Source organism: Oreochromis aureus, linkage group 8, assembly GCF_013358895.1.
Source record: "Oreochromis aureus strain Israel breed Guangdong linkage group 8, ZZ_aureus, whole genome shotgun sequence".
NCBI classification, from domain to species: Eukaryota; Metazoa; Chordata; class Actinopteri; order Cichliformes; family Cichlidae; genus Oreochromis; species Oreochromis aureus.
Window position 1 is genome coordinate 14,752,416 of NC_052949.1, and position 15,716 is coordinate 14,768,131.

Below are 15,716 nucleotides of genomic sequence, written 5' to 3' on the forward strand. Positions count from 1 at the left end.
GCAGGCTTGATTGACAGCACCCCTTGCACGCTCTGCAGTAGTCGTAGTGTGTGTGTGTGTGTTTGTATGGGATCCATGCATCTCAGCATCGTCCTGTGCCTTTTAGAAGTTTAACTGCAGCATTTAGTCTTTTTGCAAGAGCCTGTGTAGGTATGTTTTTCTATGTATTAGTGCTTTGGGGAAACAGAGCTACAAAAGCCAGTTCAAAGGTTGCAAAAGAGCTTTCACACTCATTCATCTGTGGACTGCAAGCGCATGTGCACGCACGTACACACACACACTCACACGTGCGTGCACGCAGACGCAGGGGTTGTGTGTTGACTTAAGAGTTAATGAATGGATGATTGAGGGCTGCAGGGGTTGGGGAAAGCAGTGCCGTGGAAACAACCCCTCTTTCCCAGGAAGGGAGCACAGAACAAGAGTTAGAGACAAAGAAAGGGATGGAAAATGAGTGTCTCAGAGGCAGAATGAAATTCAGAGTGTGTGTGCCGAAAGCCCAGGGGGCTGTGGGGCAAACTACTTGAAGCAGAAGCATTTGAAGCCCCTAATAAAGCAAGTAGCATGTACTTGACAAGCACCCAAAGGGAAAGAGAGAGGGAGAGAAGCAGCTGTTGGAGGAGGAGAGTGAGACAAAGAAGGAGCAGGGGGCTGTCCTTACTTGCTCTTCACTGAGAGGACTGTATGTGGGAGGAGGCAGAGAGAGAGCTGGAGAAAAGAAGGGGCACAAGAAAGAAAAAGAGCAAGCAGGGAGCAAGCAGTATGTGTGGTGTGTGAAGGAGAATACATCTGAAATCCTGTGAGTAGTTTGCATAGTTGCAGGCAGCCTCTTCGCCAGCCTCTCCTGCGCTGCACAACCTGGGCTAAGGGACCATGCAGCAACCCTGGACTCTTCCCTGGCTCTGTGCTCTCCTGCTGGGGCTGATGGGGTTCCTGGTGTCGGGCTCAGACTTCCAGCATCACAAATACGAGGACATGGTACGAGCTCTGTTTGCAGTGCAGAGCGAATGCCCCTACATCACGCGCATTTACAGCATCGGGCACAGCGTGGAGGGTCGCCACCTCTATGTCCTGGAGTTCAGCGATAACCCGGGCATCCACGAAGCATGTAAGTAACACCTGATCCGTTGTTTGACAGCCCAGTGACATGCTGTACAATGATTTCATGTTGTATTTTATCCCGAAGTGGATAATTGGCAGAAAACGTGATGGATGGAATTAATTTAACAGCTTAATAATTTAATCCCAACTCCTCAGCAAAGCTGATAAACATCTGCAAATGATATTAATCTATGATAGATTTTAAATGCACAACCTGTGCTACTGGCTCCTCATCTGTCTTGTACTTTTTGCCACACACAATGAGAATATAGCTGGCAGGAGACAGAGCAGTCTGCAAGGGGCTTCGGTTTTGTCTCAAGCTTTCGATTTTGCCTTTATGAAGCCGAACCACTGTGTTACTTAACAGTGAGGAGGAAAAGGTGAAATGATCCCGAACTGGCTGCTTTGAACATCACTGGCTGTAAACTGAGGAAAACTCAAAAGTGAAAACAAAAAAAAAAAAAACGGAAAAAAAGAAAAAAGTGAAAGAATCGAGTCAACATCTGTGATTCATTTTGATTTTTCTTTGCCATCCGACCACTGACAAAATGTAGCAGATGACAAAGAGATTCGCTTTGAGCCAACAAGGATTTAACCCTGAATACACTCCCACAAAAACCACTGAATCAGCTCTTCAGGTATTTAGTTTGTAAATCAGTTTGAAGCTACTGCCTGATTATATCCAATGTTTGCATTGGAAATTGGCCAAAATGTCATATCAAGGAAATGCTGTGGAAGATTTTTCCATTCTTGCATTTAACAAAAAAGCTTGACAACTGAAGGGAATGCTTTTTTGGCTCCAGCCAAGCCTGCTTTTTTTCTGTGTGTTTGCATACTCAGAAGCTTCCTTCAGTAGAATTGAAGGATGTAGGCCTGTTCTGTCGCAAGGTGACCGAGGGTGAAAAACAGGAACTGAACACTTCATGAAGGGGGAGTGACCTGAGGTGTAGTCTGGGTCAAGCCTCCTGCACTCTGTACGAAGTTCATGTGTTTCACATACTGCTGAATGAGTGTGTGTGGGTTTTCTTTCTTTCTTTTTAAACTACATGCTGGAGCCAGCGCTGTTTTGTGAACTCATGGCCAGTTGGAACTGTGCTAAAGAAAAAGAGGGGAGTTGCAATGCCCAGCATGCCATTTGGATGCCTGAAACAATTAGTAAAGGGCACTGACAGATTTGAAAGTATCAATATCTCACTGATGAAAAAAAAAACACAAGTGCTTATTCTTTGATGTGTTGGTTTTAGTGTCAAATTTAGTGCAAATTTGTATCTAGTGTTAAGTCATAAGTCTGCCCTTTGGCAGCCGTGCTTGGGGGTTTTTGCTTCCCTCAGCAGTGATTAATAAAGGGATCCTCAGGGGGAAGAAACCCTGCACAGAGAGCAAGGCTGATAGATTGGTGGCAAATACACATAACAATGGCAGATAAACTCATCCAGATAATTCAGTCAGCACAATTTCCCGAGCTTGCGTCTGTAAGAACATCCTTATCAAGAAATTTCTGCAATTGTGGCGTTCTGCATGTGTTTCCTCAGGTCATCTGTTTTAAATATGGTACTTGACAGCTCTGTGTGGCTTTTTTCTTAACTTCGTGCCCCCTCTGCTTCTCCACTCCCTCCCCAGTGGAGCCCGAGTTCAAGTATGTGGGCAACATGCATGGCAACGAGGTGGTTGGGCGTGAGCTTCTCATCAAGTTGTCACAGTTCTTGTGCGAGGAGTACCGAGCCAGAAACCAGCGAATCATGAGGCTGATCCACGACACGCGCATCCACATCCTGCCTTCCATGAACCCCGATGGCTACGAAGTGGCTGCCAGACAGGTAATTTGAGTTTCAGGCTTAGACGTGCCAAAACAAAACTCCCTCTGGGACGTCTCTGGCTGTGTTTTTTCAAAGAAACCGTCTCCCGCGCAAAGAAGGAGAAAAAAAAAATCCATATTTTCTTTTCCCTTGGTTTTGTTCTTGGCAGTGGAAATATTAGAAATGTTGAGGTCCCTGAGTGAAACTAAACACCTGCGAGCCACACGGCTCAATCCATCTGATAACGTTTTTGTTAAAAAATTCTTTTTGGATTTTTAAATAAATACATGTTTGTGTGTGTTTGTGTAAGACGAGCGACTACGAGTCAAACAGTAGTTGATGATTTTTCTCCACCGTTTGCTTGCGTCTGTAATAATCCCATCTATCAGCTTCCCAAGAAAGCCCCTAACTTTGTGTCAGGGGTAATTATGGGCCGTGAAACAACTGATACACACGCAGACTGCTCCAACACAAATACACACACAGTCTCTTGCTGGCTAATGATATGTCCTGAAGCGACCAGCTTCACATGACAGTCCCTCTCTTTGCCACTCAGACGACACATACATACTGCACTGTAATTAGTTGCGTCAGCAGATGTTTGGGTGCAGCAGCATCTGTTCAAAAACGGCAAGGCAGTTTCATTTTAAAGCATCCTTGGCGACTCAGTGTTGTGATCAAGCTTTTAGGGAAAAAACAACAACAAGAAGAAATCTTATCAGAAAATGTAAGCTATAGACACCAACATACAGGTCAGTCAGCTCTTTTGGAAAGTCTTAGAAAGTCTCGCACTGAAATACAGAGGAAAATCAAACCAATCAAAAAAGAGCTTATTAAATTGCCCCTTTGCTTTACTTGATATATAAAAACATATAGTGACATTTAAGATTAAAGGTCCGAGCTAAAGATGCAAACAAATAAGAAAATTTCAAGGCACTCATAAAATAAAACAAGTCTACAGTTAGTGATGCCCCTGTGATGCTGCATTTAAGCAAAACAGACCTTTTAACTAAACTGAAATGTTAGCATCCTAACATGCTTGCAATGACAGTGCTAACTAATTTGATGTTTAGATGGAGTATTGTTTACCATGCTCACTGTAGTGAGGGGGAAAAAAGCTGTTCCCTTTAAGACAGCTTTCTTCTGATTGCCTGTCCCTTGCAAACAGAAGGCATAACAGCAGGTAGGAGGGGCTTCTGTGCCCACAGCAGGTGAACCTGCTGTCTACGACATCATTAAGATCCAGCAGTAGAAAAAAACTTGAGCTTTTTGCTTAAAGTACTTTGACTTTTGCTACTTTTAATCGATTGTGACAGTGGATCTGTCCGGCTATTAGCACACTCAGTACCATGGATTTGTTGCACGGTCTAAAAAATCCGTTTTAGGAAAAACACTTGACTGTTGTTGCTCTATAGATAGCCTCGAAGGACTGGGGAATAATAAATTCAGCTTTGTTTTACTGCTTCCGAGAAATTTGAGCTCATAACTTGACCTCAGGAAACCTTAACGTCACAAGCCAAAATATGATCATTTAATCATTCTGGTGGGAAAGAGCAAGATTACTCACCAGTTTAAAAAAATGTTTTTTTTGTGATCTGTGCATCAACAGGGTCCGGAGTTCAACGGTTATCTAGTGGGTCGAGGGAACGCCAGAGAAATCGATCTAAACCGTGACTTTCCGGACCTGAACGCGCTCATGTACTACTACGAGAAAACCAAAGGACGAAACCACCACCTGCCCCTCCCGGACAACTGGGAGCATCAGGTCAGTTCTGCTGAATACACGGAAACCGTTTGAGGGTGTATGTGTGTGTTAAAGTGTCCGTGTGTGTACGCAAGTATGTGTGGCTCGGAGCATATGTGGGTGAGAGAGAACGAGGGAGCGAGGAGGAGGATGGATGAGTGCATTTATCATGCTCGTGTGAGCGTGTGAGCGAAGCTGAATAATGAGCAGCTGTAACATAGTTGGGTTATCTTGGCTTTAACTTTGTTGACATAAACAAATTCATGAGATCTGCGCTGGATGAGATTCCAGTGCCAGCTGTGTCTTAGCTAAATAATAAAAAAAGACTATATATTTAAACTGTGAGTGGACTCAGTAGACTCCTTGGTAGGTTCTCTGTTTCATTTTGTGACTTTTTTCCATGTGCCTGTATAGCCTAGACCTGTTTGCTTATCTTGCATATCGCAGGCTATAGCTCTTAGCATAGACACTGTGGTTGCCCTCATTTGGATTTGGAGTCTTTGAAACATGAAACAGGTGGGGGAACTGGCAACCTAGCTCAGAAAACTGGGACAAACTGAAAGCGTTGGTAAGTCATATAAGTTTGTATATTTCTTTAGATGCTGGAGCTGAGAAAATGCCCCAAGAAGAAGACCCCCCCCCCCGCACAACAGCCTTCTTCTCTGCATCATAACATGTGATTAACTATATGCACTGTTTATGAGGACTTTGAGCCTCAGCTAAACATTTTTTGGTTTTCGTCACCATCATGAGAAGTTACAGTGACCCACTCTGCGGCGTCAGAGTGTAACTGTTACCCCGAGGCACTGGCTGACTCCTCACTTTGCTGCGATTTTACCCAAAACCCTCTGCACATTGCCATGTCTGCACTATGAAAGCACAGATGCTCTCTACATAGAATAGAAACTATATAAACCTGCCACACTTACACGGTGACTGAGACTAAGGAAGAAAAATGTGCCTCAGAGTTTCGGAGTAAGCAGCAGAGTTCAGATTGGCTGTGGGAGAGACCTGGCTTCATTCTGGGTGATTGAATGGCCTTTGTAGCGCAATGTGTACTTATTTCAGATCACTGAAGTGTAAAATGAACAGTGGAGAGTAACATGAGAGTGCGTGCTGTCAAACAGTCCACTAGCCTGCCAAAAAGTACATTTTAACTATTAAGGTCAGATCCTTGGGGGTGTCTCGACTGCAGCCTCCGTTTCAGTGGGGCTGTTGTTCATAGTTTCCTTGAAAAATAAAATTCCTCCCTCTTAAGGACAGCCAGTTTTTATTATAACTGCTAGATAGCTTCATGTTTTGAGAACTGAAATATGAACCCAAAGTTGATTATATCTCGAACCGTCTAAATTAAAATACTTTGGCTAGATTTAGTGATAGACTGTAAAGAAAAGATGGATATAATCAGCGTGGAAGTGTCTTAAACATACATATAAACCCTTCTTCTTGTGGGCAGTCCCATCAACTTCATCGACTTAGGCGCAGGTGTGGAGGAGGGGCGGGGGTATTTCAGCTGTCACAGGGCAAGAGGTGGGTAGAAGCCTACGAGAAAATGACCCTCATTTGGTTTATGACCTCTGTGTTTTCCTTATGCATTTATGGTCTCACTTGCTCGTGTCAAGTCTTATTAAATATAACATGTTCACTTTGTAAATTATTTATTAGGGGGGAAAAATGAAACAGGCTATGCTTTAGGACAGGGTGTCAAACATAAGGCCCAGGGGCTAGAAATGCCCAGACAAAGACAAGGGTGTAAATTTGAGACTTTTAACTGCATTTTTATAAGTTTTACATTGCAGCTTTTCCTATTAATAAAGCCCTTCCCATGGACATTCATACTAGCTACACTAAAGTAATTAAATAATACAGTCACAATCAACTATAGACATTTCTGTTGGTCTACAGTAAAAAAAATGAAAACATTTTCTCTGGATTAGCAGTGATAGTCTGTTCTATATTTACAGGACAGTCTGCGCAATGAGCTGCCAAAACCTTTTCTGTAATTTTACACGTTTAATTCTTATAATTTAAAACCAGAGTCGTGCTGATGGATTTCTTTAATTTAATACAGCAGCATGTTTGTTACCATATCAGAAACACTGAGGTGAACTCTTGAAATTGCACTTCTTTGTCTTATATTAAGACATCTCATGGATTAAAGGTGTAGTTTACTTCTTTATACTGACAGAAATGGAAGTTTCACTGGTCCAGTTAAACTGGAGCTGTATATGGCCCGCAAAATGAAAAATAGAATGAGTTTGACATCTCTGCTTTAATCCAGTTGCCAAGTGGATTGCAAGCATGCGATGTGCTTGATTTCAGTTTATGAGGAGTAAATATTATCTTTTAGGAAACAAAGAAAGTCATATCAGAGCTTTAAAATGAATGCGTGATTGATTTCTCTTCCCTCAAAATAACTCTTTTCAGTGTTTTAAGCAGTTTTGACAGGGCATATCATTACACAGAGGTGGTTTCAGTGTAGTTTTCTTTTTCTTTCCCTTCTTTCACCGCTTTTGTTCCCAAGCAAAGGGGGAAAATTGTGTTTTTTAACCTCTAACTGCAAATCCAGAGAGCCAGGGAGTCTGTACATATGACTGTCTCCTGATGCAGAAACACAAAAGGGTAACTGTGCTTGTCTTACAGCTGCTTCATTTATGCTGGTCAGGATTACATTCTCACATAAAGCCTCAAGCCCTGCAGGCTCGAGAATGCAGCTTTTACTAATTTAGCTAAGTGATGAAACTTTCTTCACTGGAACAAGTGCAAGACTAAACTGAGTGTGCTCCGTAAGATGTGGTAAAATAAGACTGAGAACTGGGCAGCAGCACATTTTCTAAGTTTCACTTTCATTTCTCTTAGAAATGCCTTATTTACAGAGCCCCAGAAGAGCCCGACATAAAACAAGGCTCCTTTTGCAAAAGTATCCACTGACATTTGACTGGCCTCCAGAGGACATCCCTCACCCAGTGTGAAAACTAACTTCAGACTGTCAGCGATCCTCTAAGTGATCCAGAATGTTTGATTTGCTTCTCTTTGCATTTAATATGGGGTAGTATCCTCTGTTGTTAGTAGAGCTCTTTAACACTGCGATATGGCCGTGTCTGTCCTTCGTGTGTAACCCTACACCGCGGTGACAGCTCTTACTTCAAAGGATGCACAAGTATATATAAAGATCTACAGATAATAAATTCCTGCCGGTGTTCAAAACGGGAGCCAGACTTCTTGGTTACAGCTGCTCTGTTCAAGGTCACTGGGCTCTGATCAGCCTGATTATTCTTGAACAGAGTCAGACTGTGTTTATTGTCCCACATACCATATTCAAGGAGAGGTATTACGCCTCGTCTCCAAACGTGATAAATGGCTCTGAGAGTGTGAGGAGAGTTAACGCTGACAGAGAAAATAAATGGCAGCCCCAAGTGGAATTTCAAGGTCTGCAGCAATGCAATGGAGATGCCATCTGGCTGAGGCTGATCCCGTTCATGCAGAATTTGATGAATTAATTAGCAAAAAGACCTTTAAATCAGTTTGCATATTATGAATTATATGTACACGTAACTGTACCTTTCCACTCCTTTGTTGCTAAGTCCAGCTTCAGTTTGTGAACTTTGTATGTTCTGATTGAATTTATCATAAACTGAAATGGTTGGTATTCTTTAACCATGAAGCTAACCATGCCTGATGCAGTTAGGAGGAGCTCGGTGAATCATTAAATGTGCTTGAGCAAAGTAGAAGATTCTTTAAACTCTAACCATTTTTGCAAAATGATTAAATGAAAAAGAAAGGCAGAGAGAAAATATGTGCATAAGGCAAAGCAGAAGAAACCGGGGTTTGTCCAGATAAGCAGCCAACCAGAGAAGCCAGCAGCTTCGGGTGAAAAGAAAACCAGATGTCAACCCAGTGATGTTATTTGGGAAATATCTCAGGTGACGTAAAGACTGTACGGGATCCTGAATCATAACTTATTTGATGATTTAGAGACATTTTGACAGGTTCTCAAGTGGGATTAGATTGTTTCATTTGGGGAACTGGAATAAAGATGCATGCACGTGGTCCTGCAAGTACAGTAAATCCTAAATGTCCTGTTTCCCATCCTCCCCAGGTTCAACCAGAGACTTTGGCTGTGATAAAATGGATGCAAAACTACAACTTCATCCTGTCAGCGAATCTTCATGGGGGAGCCGTGGTGGCTAATTACCCCTTCGACAAGTCGAGAGATGGCCGCGTTCGAGGACGGACCACCTATTCGGCCACGCCTGATGACAAGATCTTCAGAAAGGTGTGTCAGATTAAAATTTCCAGATGTGACACACATGTCATACCGTCACTGTCTGTTGTGTGTATATGAAAAACGTGGACAAATGGGCCCGTGTGCTTTTGTGTGTGATGACAGTTGGCGAGGACCTACTCATACGCTCACGGCTGGATGCACAAGGGCTGGAACTGTGGTGACTACTTTGATGAGGGGATCACCAATGGGGCCAGCTGGTACTCGTTGTCCAAAGGTGAGCAAAACGTCTTCTCCTGAGCAGAAGGGAAGACAACAGAAATGCATAGTAAAAGCACAAGAGACTCACTTGGAGCAGTCTCTAAATTATTACTGAGGCTGGCTTTCGTAATTGAATTAATGGTAATTCAAACTAAATTATTTACACGCTGTTTACATCTATTTTTGGCCAGTGAGTCTGCATCTGGATTTGTATTATGCTGCTTTGGCGCCACAAAAGTTAGTGCTGTAGCTCAACACCAACAACACTAACTGTTGTTCTGACCTCTTAGGTTTCCAGAGAAGTACTGGTTGCCAACATTCCAGTATGTACAAACTCATAATATAAACAGCTACTTAGAAAGTAAAGTATTACACCCCCCAGACATTTTGGAATTTGAAGGCCAAAGGAGATAATAGCTAAATTATCAGCTTAAATAAAAATAAGCTGAAAAAATGCCCACAGTCCACTATCCTACATACAAAACACATTGTTCCTTGCCTACATGCACAATTTCCATGTGCTGTGGAACAATCGCTGTAATCCTCCTTCTAAAGAAAGACAAGCCCATCTGAGTGATGGCTTCCTGCTGTCATTACCTTCAGCATGAATGAAATGCACTGACTGGCTCGTAAGGCACGCTTCCCCAGTGTCATCATGCACTGCGCTTGCCTTAAACCCCCTTACCTCCTGCACACTGCCAGCTGCTCTAGCAGTAGAGCAGCGGACAGGGGGTGTAAAAGCCACCCATTCAATGCGATCCGCACCATCAGCAGGCAGCATGCAGCACTCTGAAAAAGTCTTGAGTCACCTCTAATTTCTTTGTATTTTGCTTCCAAGAAGCCAGACCTTGAGCAGTAGTTTTCCAAGCTTTCTGAAGGTCTTTCAAAGTTCTTCTTTAGACTTTTTATTTTTAGTGGAGTCTTTGTACCTGAACATTTTCAGAGGAATGCTTTTCTTCTTTTTAGTTGACTCCATTTTTTTAAATTTGATTTTTCTGGCAATTATTTATTTCATGGTCCAGGCTTCCAAGGGTTAAAGTCTACAAGGCAACCTTAGCGATAGTGGTGACAATTCCTGTTTTTCTTTAAGTGAAGGATCCTTTAAATTTTAATTAAGCTGGAGAGGACCTCGCCTTTTAGTGAGGTTGAAACGAATCATACGGCTCAGCTGGCCTTCCCACCGCTCTTTTTTTTTGTTTAAAATCCCATAAACTCTCTATAAATGGAACTGAAGCTTGAAGAGAGTTTTGAATTTTGTGAAATTTCTTGTTATAGCTGAAAACATGCATTCATTAAACCTCCTCCTCATCCTGGCCGAGACCCTCTCAGGAGTCACACAGCCTTAGGCGCTCGCACGAAACTTCAACTCCTCACCCTCTCATGGTTCGCTTAAAGGCTGGAAAACTTGTGTGCTGCTTTTTAATGAAAGCTTACAGTAATACACTGTTACAGTAATGAATTCTTGGAAGTTAAAAAATACCAAGTTTATCCAACTCTCTGGGCATATATTCAGTTTCAGCTCAGTTAATCTGTAACTGCAACAATAACAACCCCCATTTCTTTGATGCGTAAGTCCTGATCTGGGCTGCTCTGGTTTCTCCTCAGCAGTGTGAGTCTGATGAGCTTTTCATTTGAGTCATGCGAGCTTTTGAACTGACTGAAAACGCCCAGAGTCTCACTTAGAAGCAGCATGCTATGTTTATTTTACCAGGTCCTTATGCTCCAAGTGTTAAGTCGAGGTCTGTGGGGTTACATATGAACCTTCCCTCCCTCCTGGCTCCTTGTACATTTGTTTTTGATGAAAAGTGGAGCCATATTGTAAAGCCAAAAACAGAAGATTTTTTTAAAGCAACTTATACTCCTAAAATTTTGAACAGCTCCCTTAAGAGGCAAAGAGTGGTGGAAAAAAACACTTTGAATCTATAAATATAGCTAATGTGTCCTGTTGCAAAGACCTGGAAATCTAAAGTGAAGAGCCACATTAATACATTTATTGTCCTCCTAAAATATTTATCTGTTTCAGGCATGCAGGACTTCAACTACTTGTACACCAACTGCTTCGAGATCACTCTGGAGCTGAGCTGCGATAAGTTTCCTCCGGCATCAGCACTGCCGAGAGAATGGCTTGGCAACCGGGAAGCGCTGGTTTCATACCTAGAACAGGTTTGCACATGACAGAATTTGGCAGAGTTATACTGAAAGACTATTTAATTTATTGGAGCTCAATGCACCACACATACACAGCTACACTGTTACACATTAAAACCCGACTGCCAAGAGTCGCGAGTCTGCTGCCCTGGTGTCTTGTGAATATTGGCAGTCGCCTCCGGGATAAAGTGACCAAAAAATTAGATGCGTGAAATTCTGAGTAATATGAGTAATCTGACTTTTACCTTGCTTCGAGGATGAAACGAGGCCGTGGTCTGAGGCCAACAACATGTCCTTTATTCCACTGAGATTCAAAAAGCGATGCTTTGCCACTAATAATGTTTCTGTAAGGGTGGGCTCCAAGTTGCATACATTTGTTGCAAAGCACTGATTAAACAAACTAAACTGGGCCTGCAGATGCTGTTCTGGTCTTTCTTTAGCTGCTGAACACTGCTGAGCCTAAGGAGTGTTAATTAAGTCTGAGGTGTAGAAATGTAGCTTAGGATTCTCTCATATTCACACGTATTTATTAGCACATACAGTATTTTCTTTAAAAAAAACGTCACATTTAAAGTATATTCAAGTATAATCTATTCTCTTGTAAACATTAGGCAATAGTTTTTACCAAAATGCAACTGAAATATATATAAATAATCAATCATTTGGGAAAATATGTTTGGTATAAACTGAATGTATACCAAGAAAGTAAATTTCATTTGAACAGATTCCATTAAATCTAAAGTTTTGTAACAAAATGTACATGCAATCAAATCACTTTAAGTCAGTATTTCAGACTTTAGGTTTCAGGGTTTTGAGCGTATGTGCTAATAAATATGAGTAAGTGCAGAAAGCTTTGAAGAAACTTTCTGGATGAGGTCAAACATCTTCAAAAAAACGTAAAGACGTTCAGTCACCTTCCTTTTTTAAGCTCTTAAGACTACAGACAGCTTTACACATCAAACAGATGATAGGAATCCAATTTCCAAACCATAGATTTTATTAAATATACTTCAATATTTAAAGTATGTACACGTTTCGTCTTTTCTCAGGTGCATCATGGGATAAAAGGCATGGTGTATGATGAAAACAACAACCCCATCAGCAAAGCAGAGATCTCAGTAGCTGGCATCAACCATGACGTGACCGCAGGTAACAGGGACTTTTGGTGTATATGTGGTTGTTATTTTTTTTCTTTCACTCCAAAACTTGATAGGTGTGGAAGCTGGATTTATAGTGACTGATTGTCTAGTGTTCCAGCCAGTGAAATAGAAAACCAGTGTTTGATAACATCCGGATCAGTGTGTCATTTCAAAATGAGACAAGGACACGTACTGCATGACTAATGGCAGACACTAACAATAACTTCTGCATGAATCGAATGCCTTGAGCAGCCAGAAGTCGACTTTGAGTCTCAGTTCCATAAAAATATGATCCTTTGGAAATGAAACAGAATGAAACAAGACGCAACCTCTACAAGACTTTTAGCGATGTAGCTAAATTTTAGTATGATATCCAAATTTTAAAAGTGCATTCAATCCTCACACGCAAAAGGACAGTCGAGTGCATCTAATGGTGTGGTGTGGAAGTCAAGCACAGATATAACGGAGCAAGTCACCCTCTACTGGTCAGTGGTGGAAATGCAACTTGGGAGAAATTAAAGTCACATACCAAGACGTGCAGCCTGTACACTCACCAGCCAGTTCAACAGGTGCACCTTGCTAGTACAGGGATAAGCCCCTTTTTGCCTTTAGAACTACTTTAATTCTTCATGCCACATATTTAACAAAGTACTGCAAACATTACTCAGAGGATCCATATTGGCATCATGGCATCGCGTGGTTCATCATCAGTTTCCAATTTAGCACCAACAACTTTCTTTATTTAGTGGGAATTTTTTTTTTATGTTAAAAACTACCGTCATTGTTGACATATTGGTGGCACTCCAGGCATATGTTTAATTAATTAAGATACAGTGACTGTACGAGTCTCATAATTTTCCCTATATGTGCTCCTCCAGGAGTTGATGGTGACTACTTCAGACTTCTGTTGCCAGGCACTTACACTGTAACAGCCTCTGCGCCCGGTTACCTCCCTTTCACCAGCACTGTCACAGTGGGACCAGCTGAGGCCATACAGGTTGGTTTCTGCTCGTATGGTTGGTCTGAACAAACTTGTGGTTATTGTGTGATGTGTGTGTTTTTATGTCTTCTAAATAAACTAACTCACACCTTTTGTTCCATCTGGTCCCTGACAGCTTCATTTTTACTTGAAACCAGCACCAAAACAAAACCTGAAAGTGAAGCCGCACCACGGCAGGAGGAACCTCTCGTCTCCTAAAGCCCCCTTGAAGCTCGGACCAAGATGAGGCATGGACAATCATTTAGATGGCACACAGTCATAAACAAATACACAGAAGAGCTCGTACAAAAAACATACACATGCATACACGTATGAATTATGTAAATGATACACGACCATAACATACCTTTGTAGTCCTAGCGTCGTCTATTACCTTTTTGGGTTTTGTTTTTCTGTATCAAGAAACTGTTGAAAGGCTGGTGTATTTATGCAACAGTTTTAATTTGTATGAACACAGCTAGCCTGTATTTGTAAAGGATATTTTTTTGGTTTTGATTACAATAATTTGATGGTAAGTGAAAATGAAATTAAAGAAATGTTTTTACCATCTGTATTTAATACCTCTTTATTATTGCTGGCTTATTGCTCTGAAAAACAGGGCAATAAAAAAAAATGCACTCAGGTACACATTTAAAGCATATAATAGATATTAATACACTGATTCGCTGAAATGGACATTCATTTTTAAACATTTTGCATTTATTGATTTCAAAATATTTCACAGAATTGTCTTTTTCACATTATAAAATACTTATAACAATATAAATAAAATACTCATTTTAATTGGCCTTTAGACTTGATCTTAAAGGTTAATATTATTTACCTTTTTTTGATAATAACAATTACTTTTCAAAAAATTTCAAAAGTGCAGACAGAGATAAAATGTGAACTCAAAAGTAACAAAACTGAAAATGACAATACAAACGCACACAAGCAGCAAGAACACAGTAAGATGAGGGAAGATCACAACACAGACAAAGGAAAACACAGGGCTTAAATACACAGAGGGAGCAATCAGGGAATGGGAGAGAGGAGGGAAACACAGCTGGGGCAAATCAGGGCTGACAAGACAAAGGAAGCAAAACCAGACACATTAACATGAGATATGGACTTTCAAAATAAAACAGGAAACACAGACTGAACTTACAGACTCACAAGCAGACACTGCAACAGAGGGAACAGAGACGTGGGACCAGGGCAGACACAGACACCGACTGGACACAGAACAGAGGGAGTATGGAAGCCCAAACTTAAGAACTACAAAATCATAAACCAAGAAGGACCGGGGAAAATCCAAAACAGATACCAAAACAGAAAAACAGAAACCAAAACCTTCACAGTAATAAGCCAAGATGAGAACACAAATAAAGGTGCAAAACTAAAAAACACTCAACGACCCAGGTACCCTAACAATCAAAGGGAATTGTTGCTGCAGTTACAGTCATCTGACTTTACATCTTGCAGCAAAATAAATAAATAAAAAATACATAAATCTGTTTTAATCATTTATTTTTGTATGAAAGTGCCTATAAGGAGCTTTATAAGGAATTTCAGTAAAATATTTATTTTAGAAGTTAAATATATTAAATATCATCTTACAAAATGATAATAAATTTCTATTTATTCTTTATTTACCCTTTTAACTCCTGTTTTAATTTATATTCCCATTTTTTATTATATTTTTACATTTACACATTTCTTCATTTATTTATTTTTGTATTTCTTCTCAACAGACTGTAAATTTTTCCTCAAACTAAAATATCTATTTGTTTTCCTTTCTCACATAGTTCTGTTTTATTATGCAAGCGAGTCTTCCTCTAGTCAGGAGAATGCTAAAAAACAGAGCTGATTAATCTATTTAAATGAATATTTATTTATATTTATTTTATTTATTCATTTGGGTTCTTTAGGACTATTTCTGTGTGTGATGGAAATAATATATGGACTCATAGGAAAATGTGCATTTCAGGGTGCATACAGTAGATGTCACTGATGCATAAGAAACAAAGCAGGACTTAGTAAAATAGTTACATATTCTTTAATTTGAATTGAATTTCTCAACAAAAGGACACCTTTGTTTTTTTACTCCAAAAGATATTCCCTCACACCGGATTTAGATGGGTCCAAACTGTCCCACAGATGTCAGAGCACATAGAACATGTTCAAACTTCAGGGAGCCCTTGTTCCCATCATTTGTTCCCATCGTTTGTTCCCATCATTTGTTATCATTAAAAGACACCGATCCCCTCAGCACAGTAATGTTTCCTTACAGGGTAATGATGGTCCCTCAGAATAACCGAATAAT

General features: G+C 40.7%; 1 protein-coding gene across 1 annotated transcript; it reads left to right on the forward strand.

Moving 5' to 3' along the window:
* Positions 1-684: 684 nt before the first annotated feature.
* cpn1 (carboxypeptidase N, polypeptide 1) lies at positions 685-13,964 on the forward strand. Its single transcript, XM_031751887.2, has 9 exons — positions 685-1,105; positions 2,719-2,915; positions 4,504-4,659; positions 8,738-8,914; positions 9,029-9,140; positions 11,148-11,287; positions 12,322-12,421; positions 13,290-13,408; positions 13,527-13,964. The coding sequence occupies exons 1-9, from the start codon at positions 871-873 to the stop codon at positions 13,635-13,637; spliced, it is 1,347 nt and encodes a 448-aa protein (XP_031607747.1). The 5' UTR covers positions 685-870; the 3' UTR covers positions 13,638-13,964.
* Positions 13,965-15,716: the final 1,752 nt, after the last annotated feature.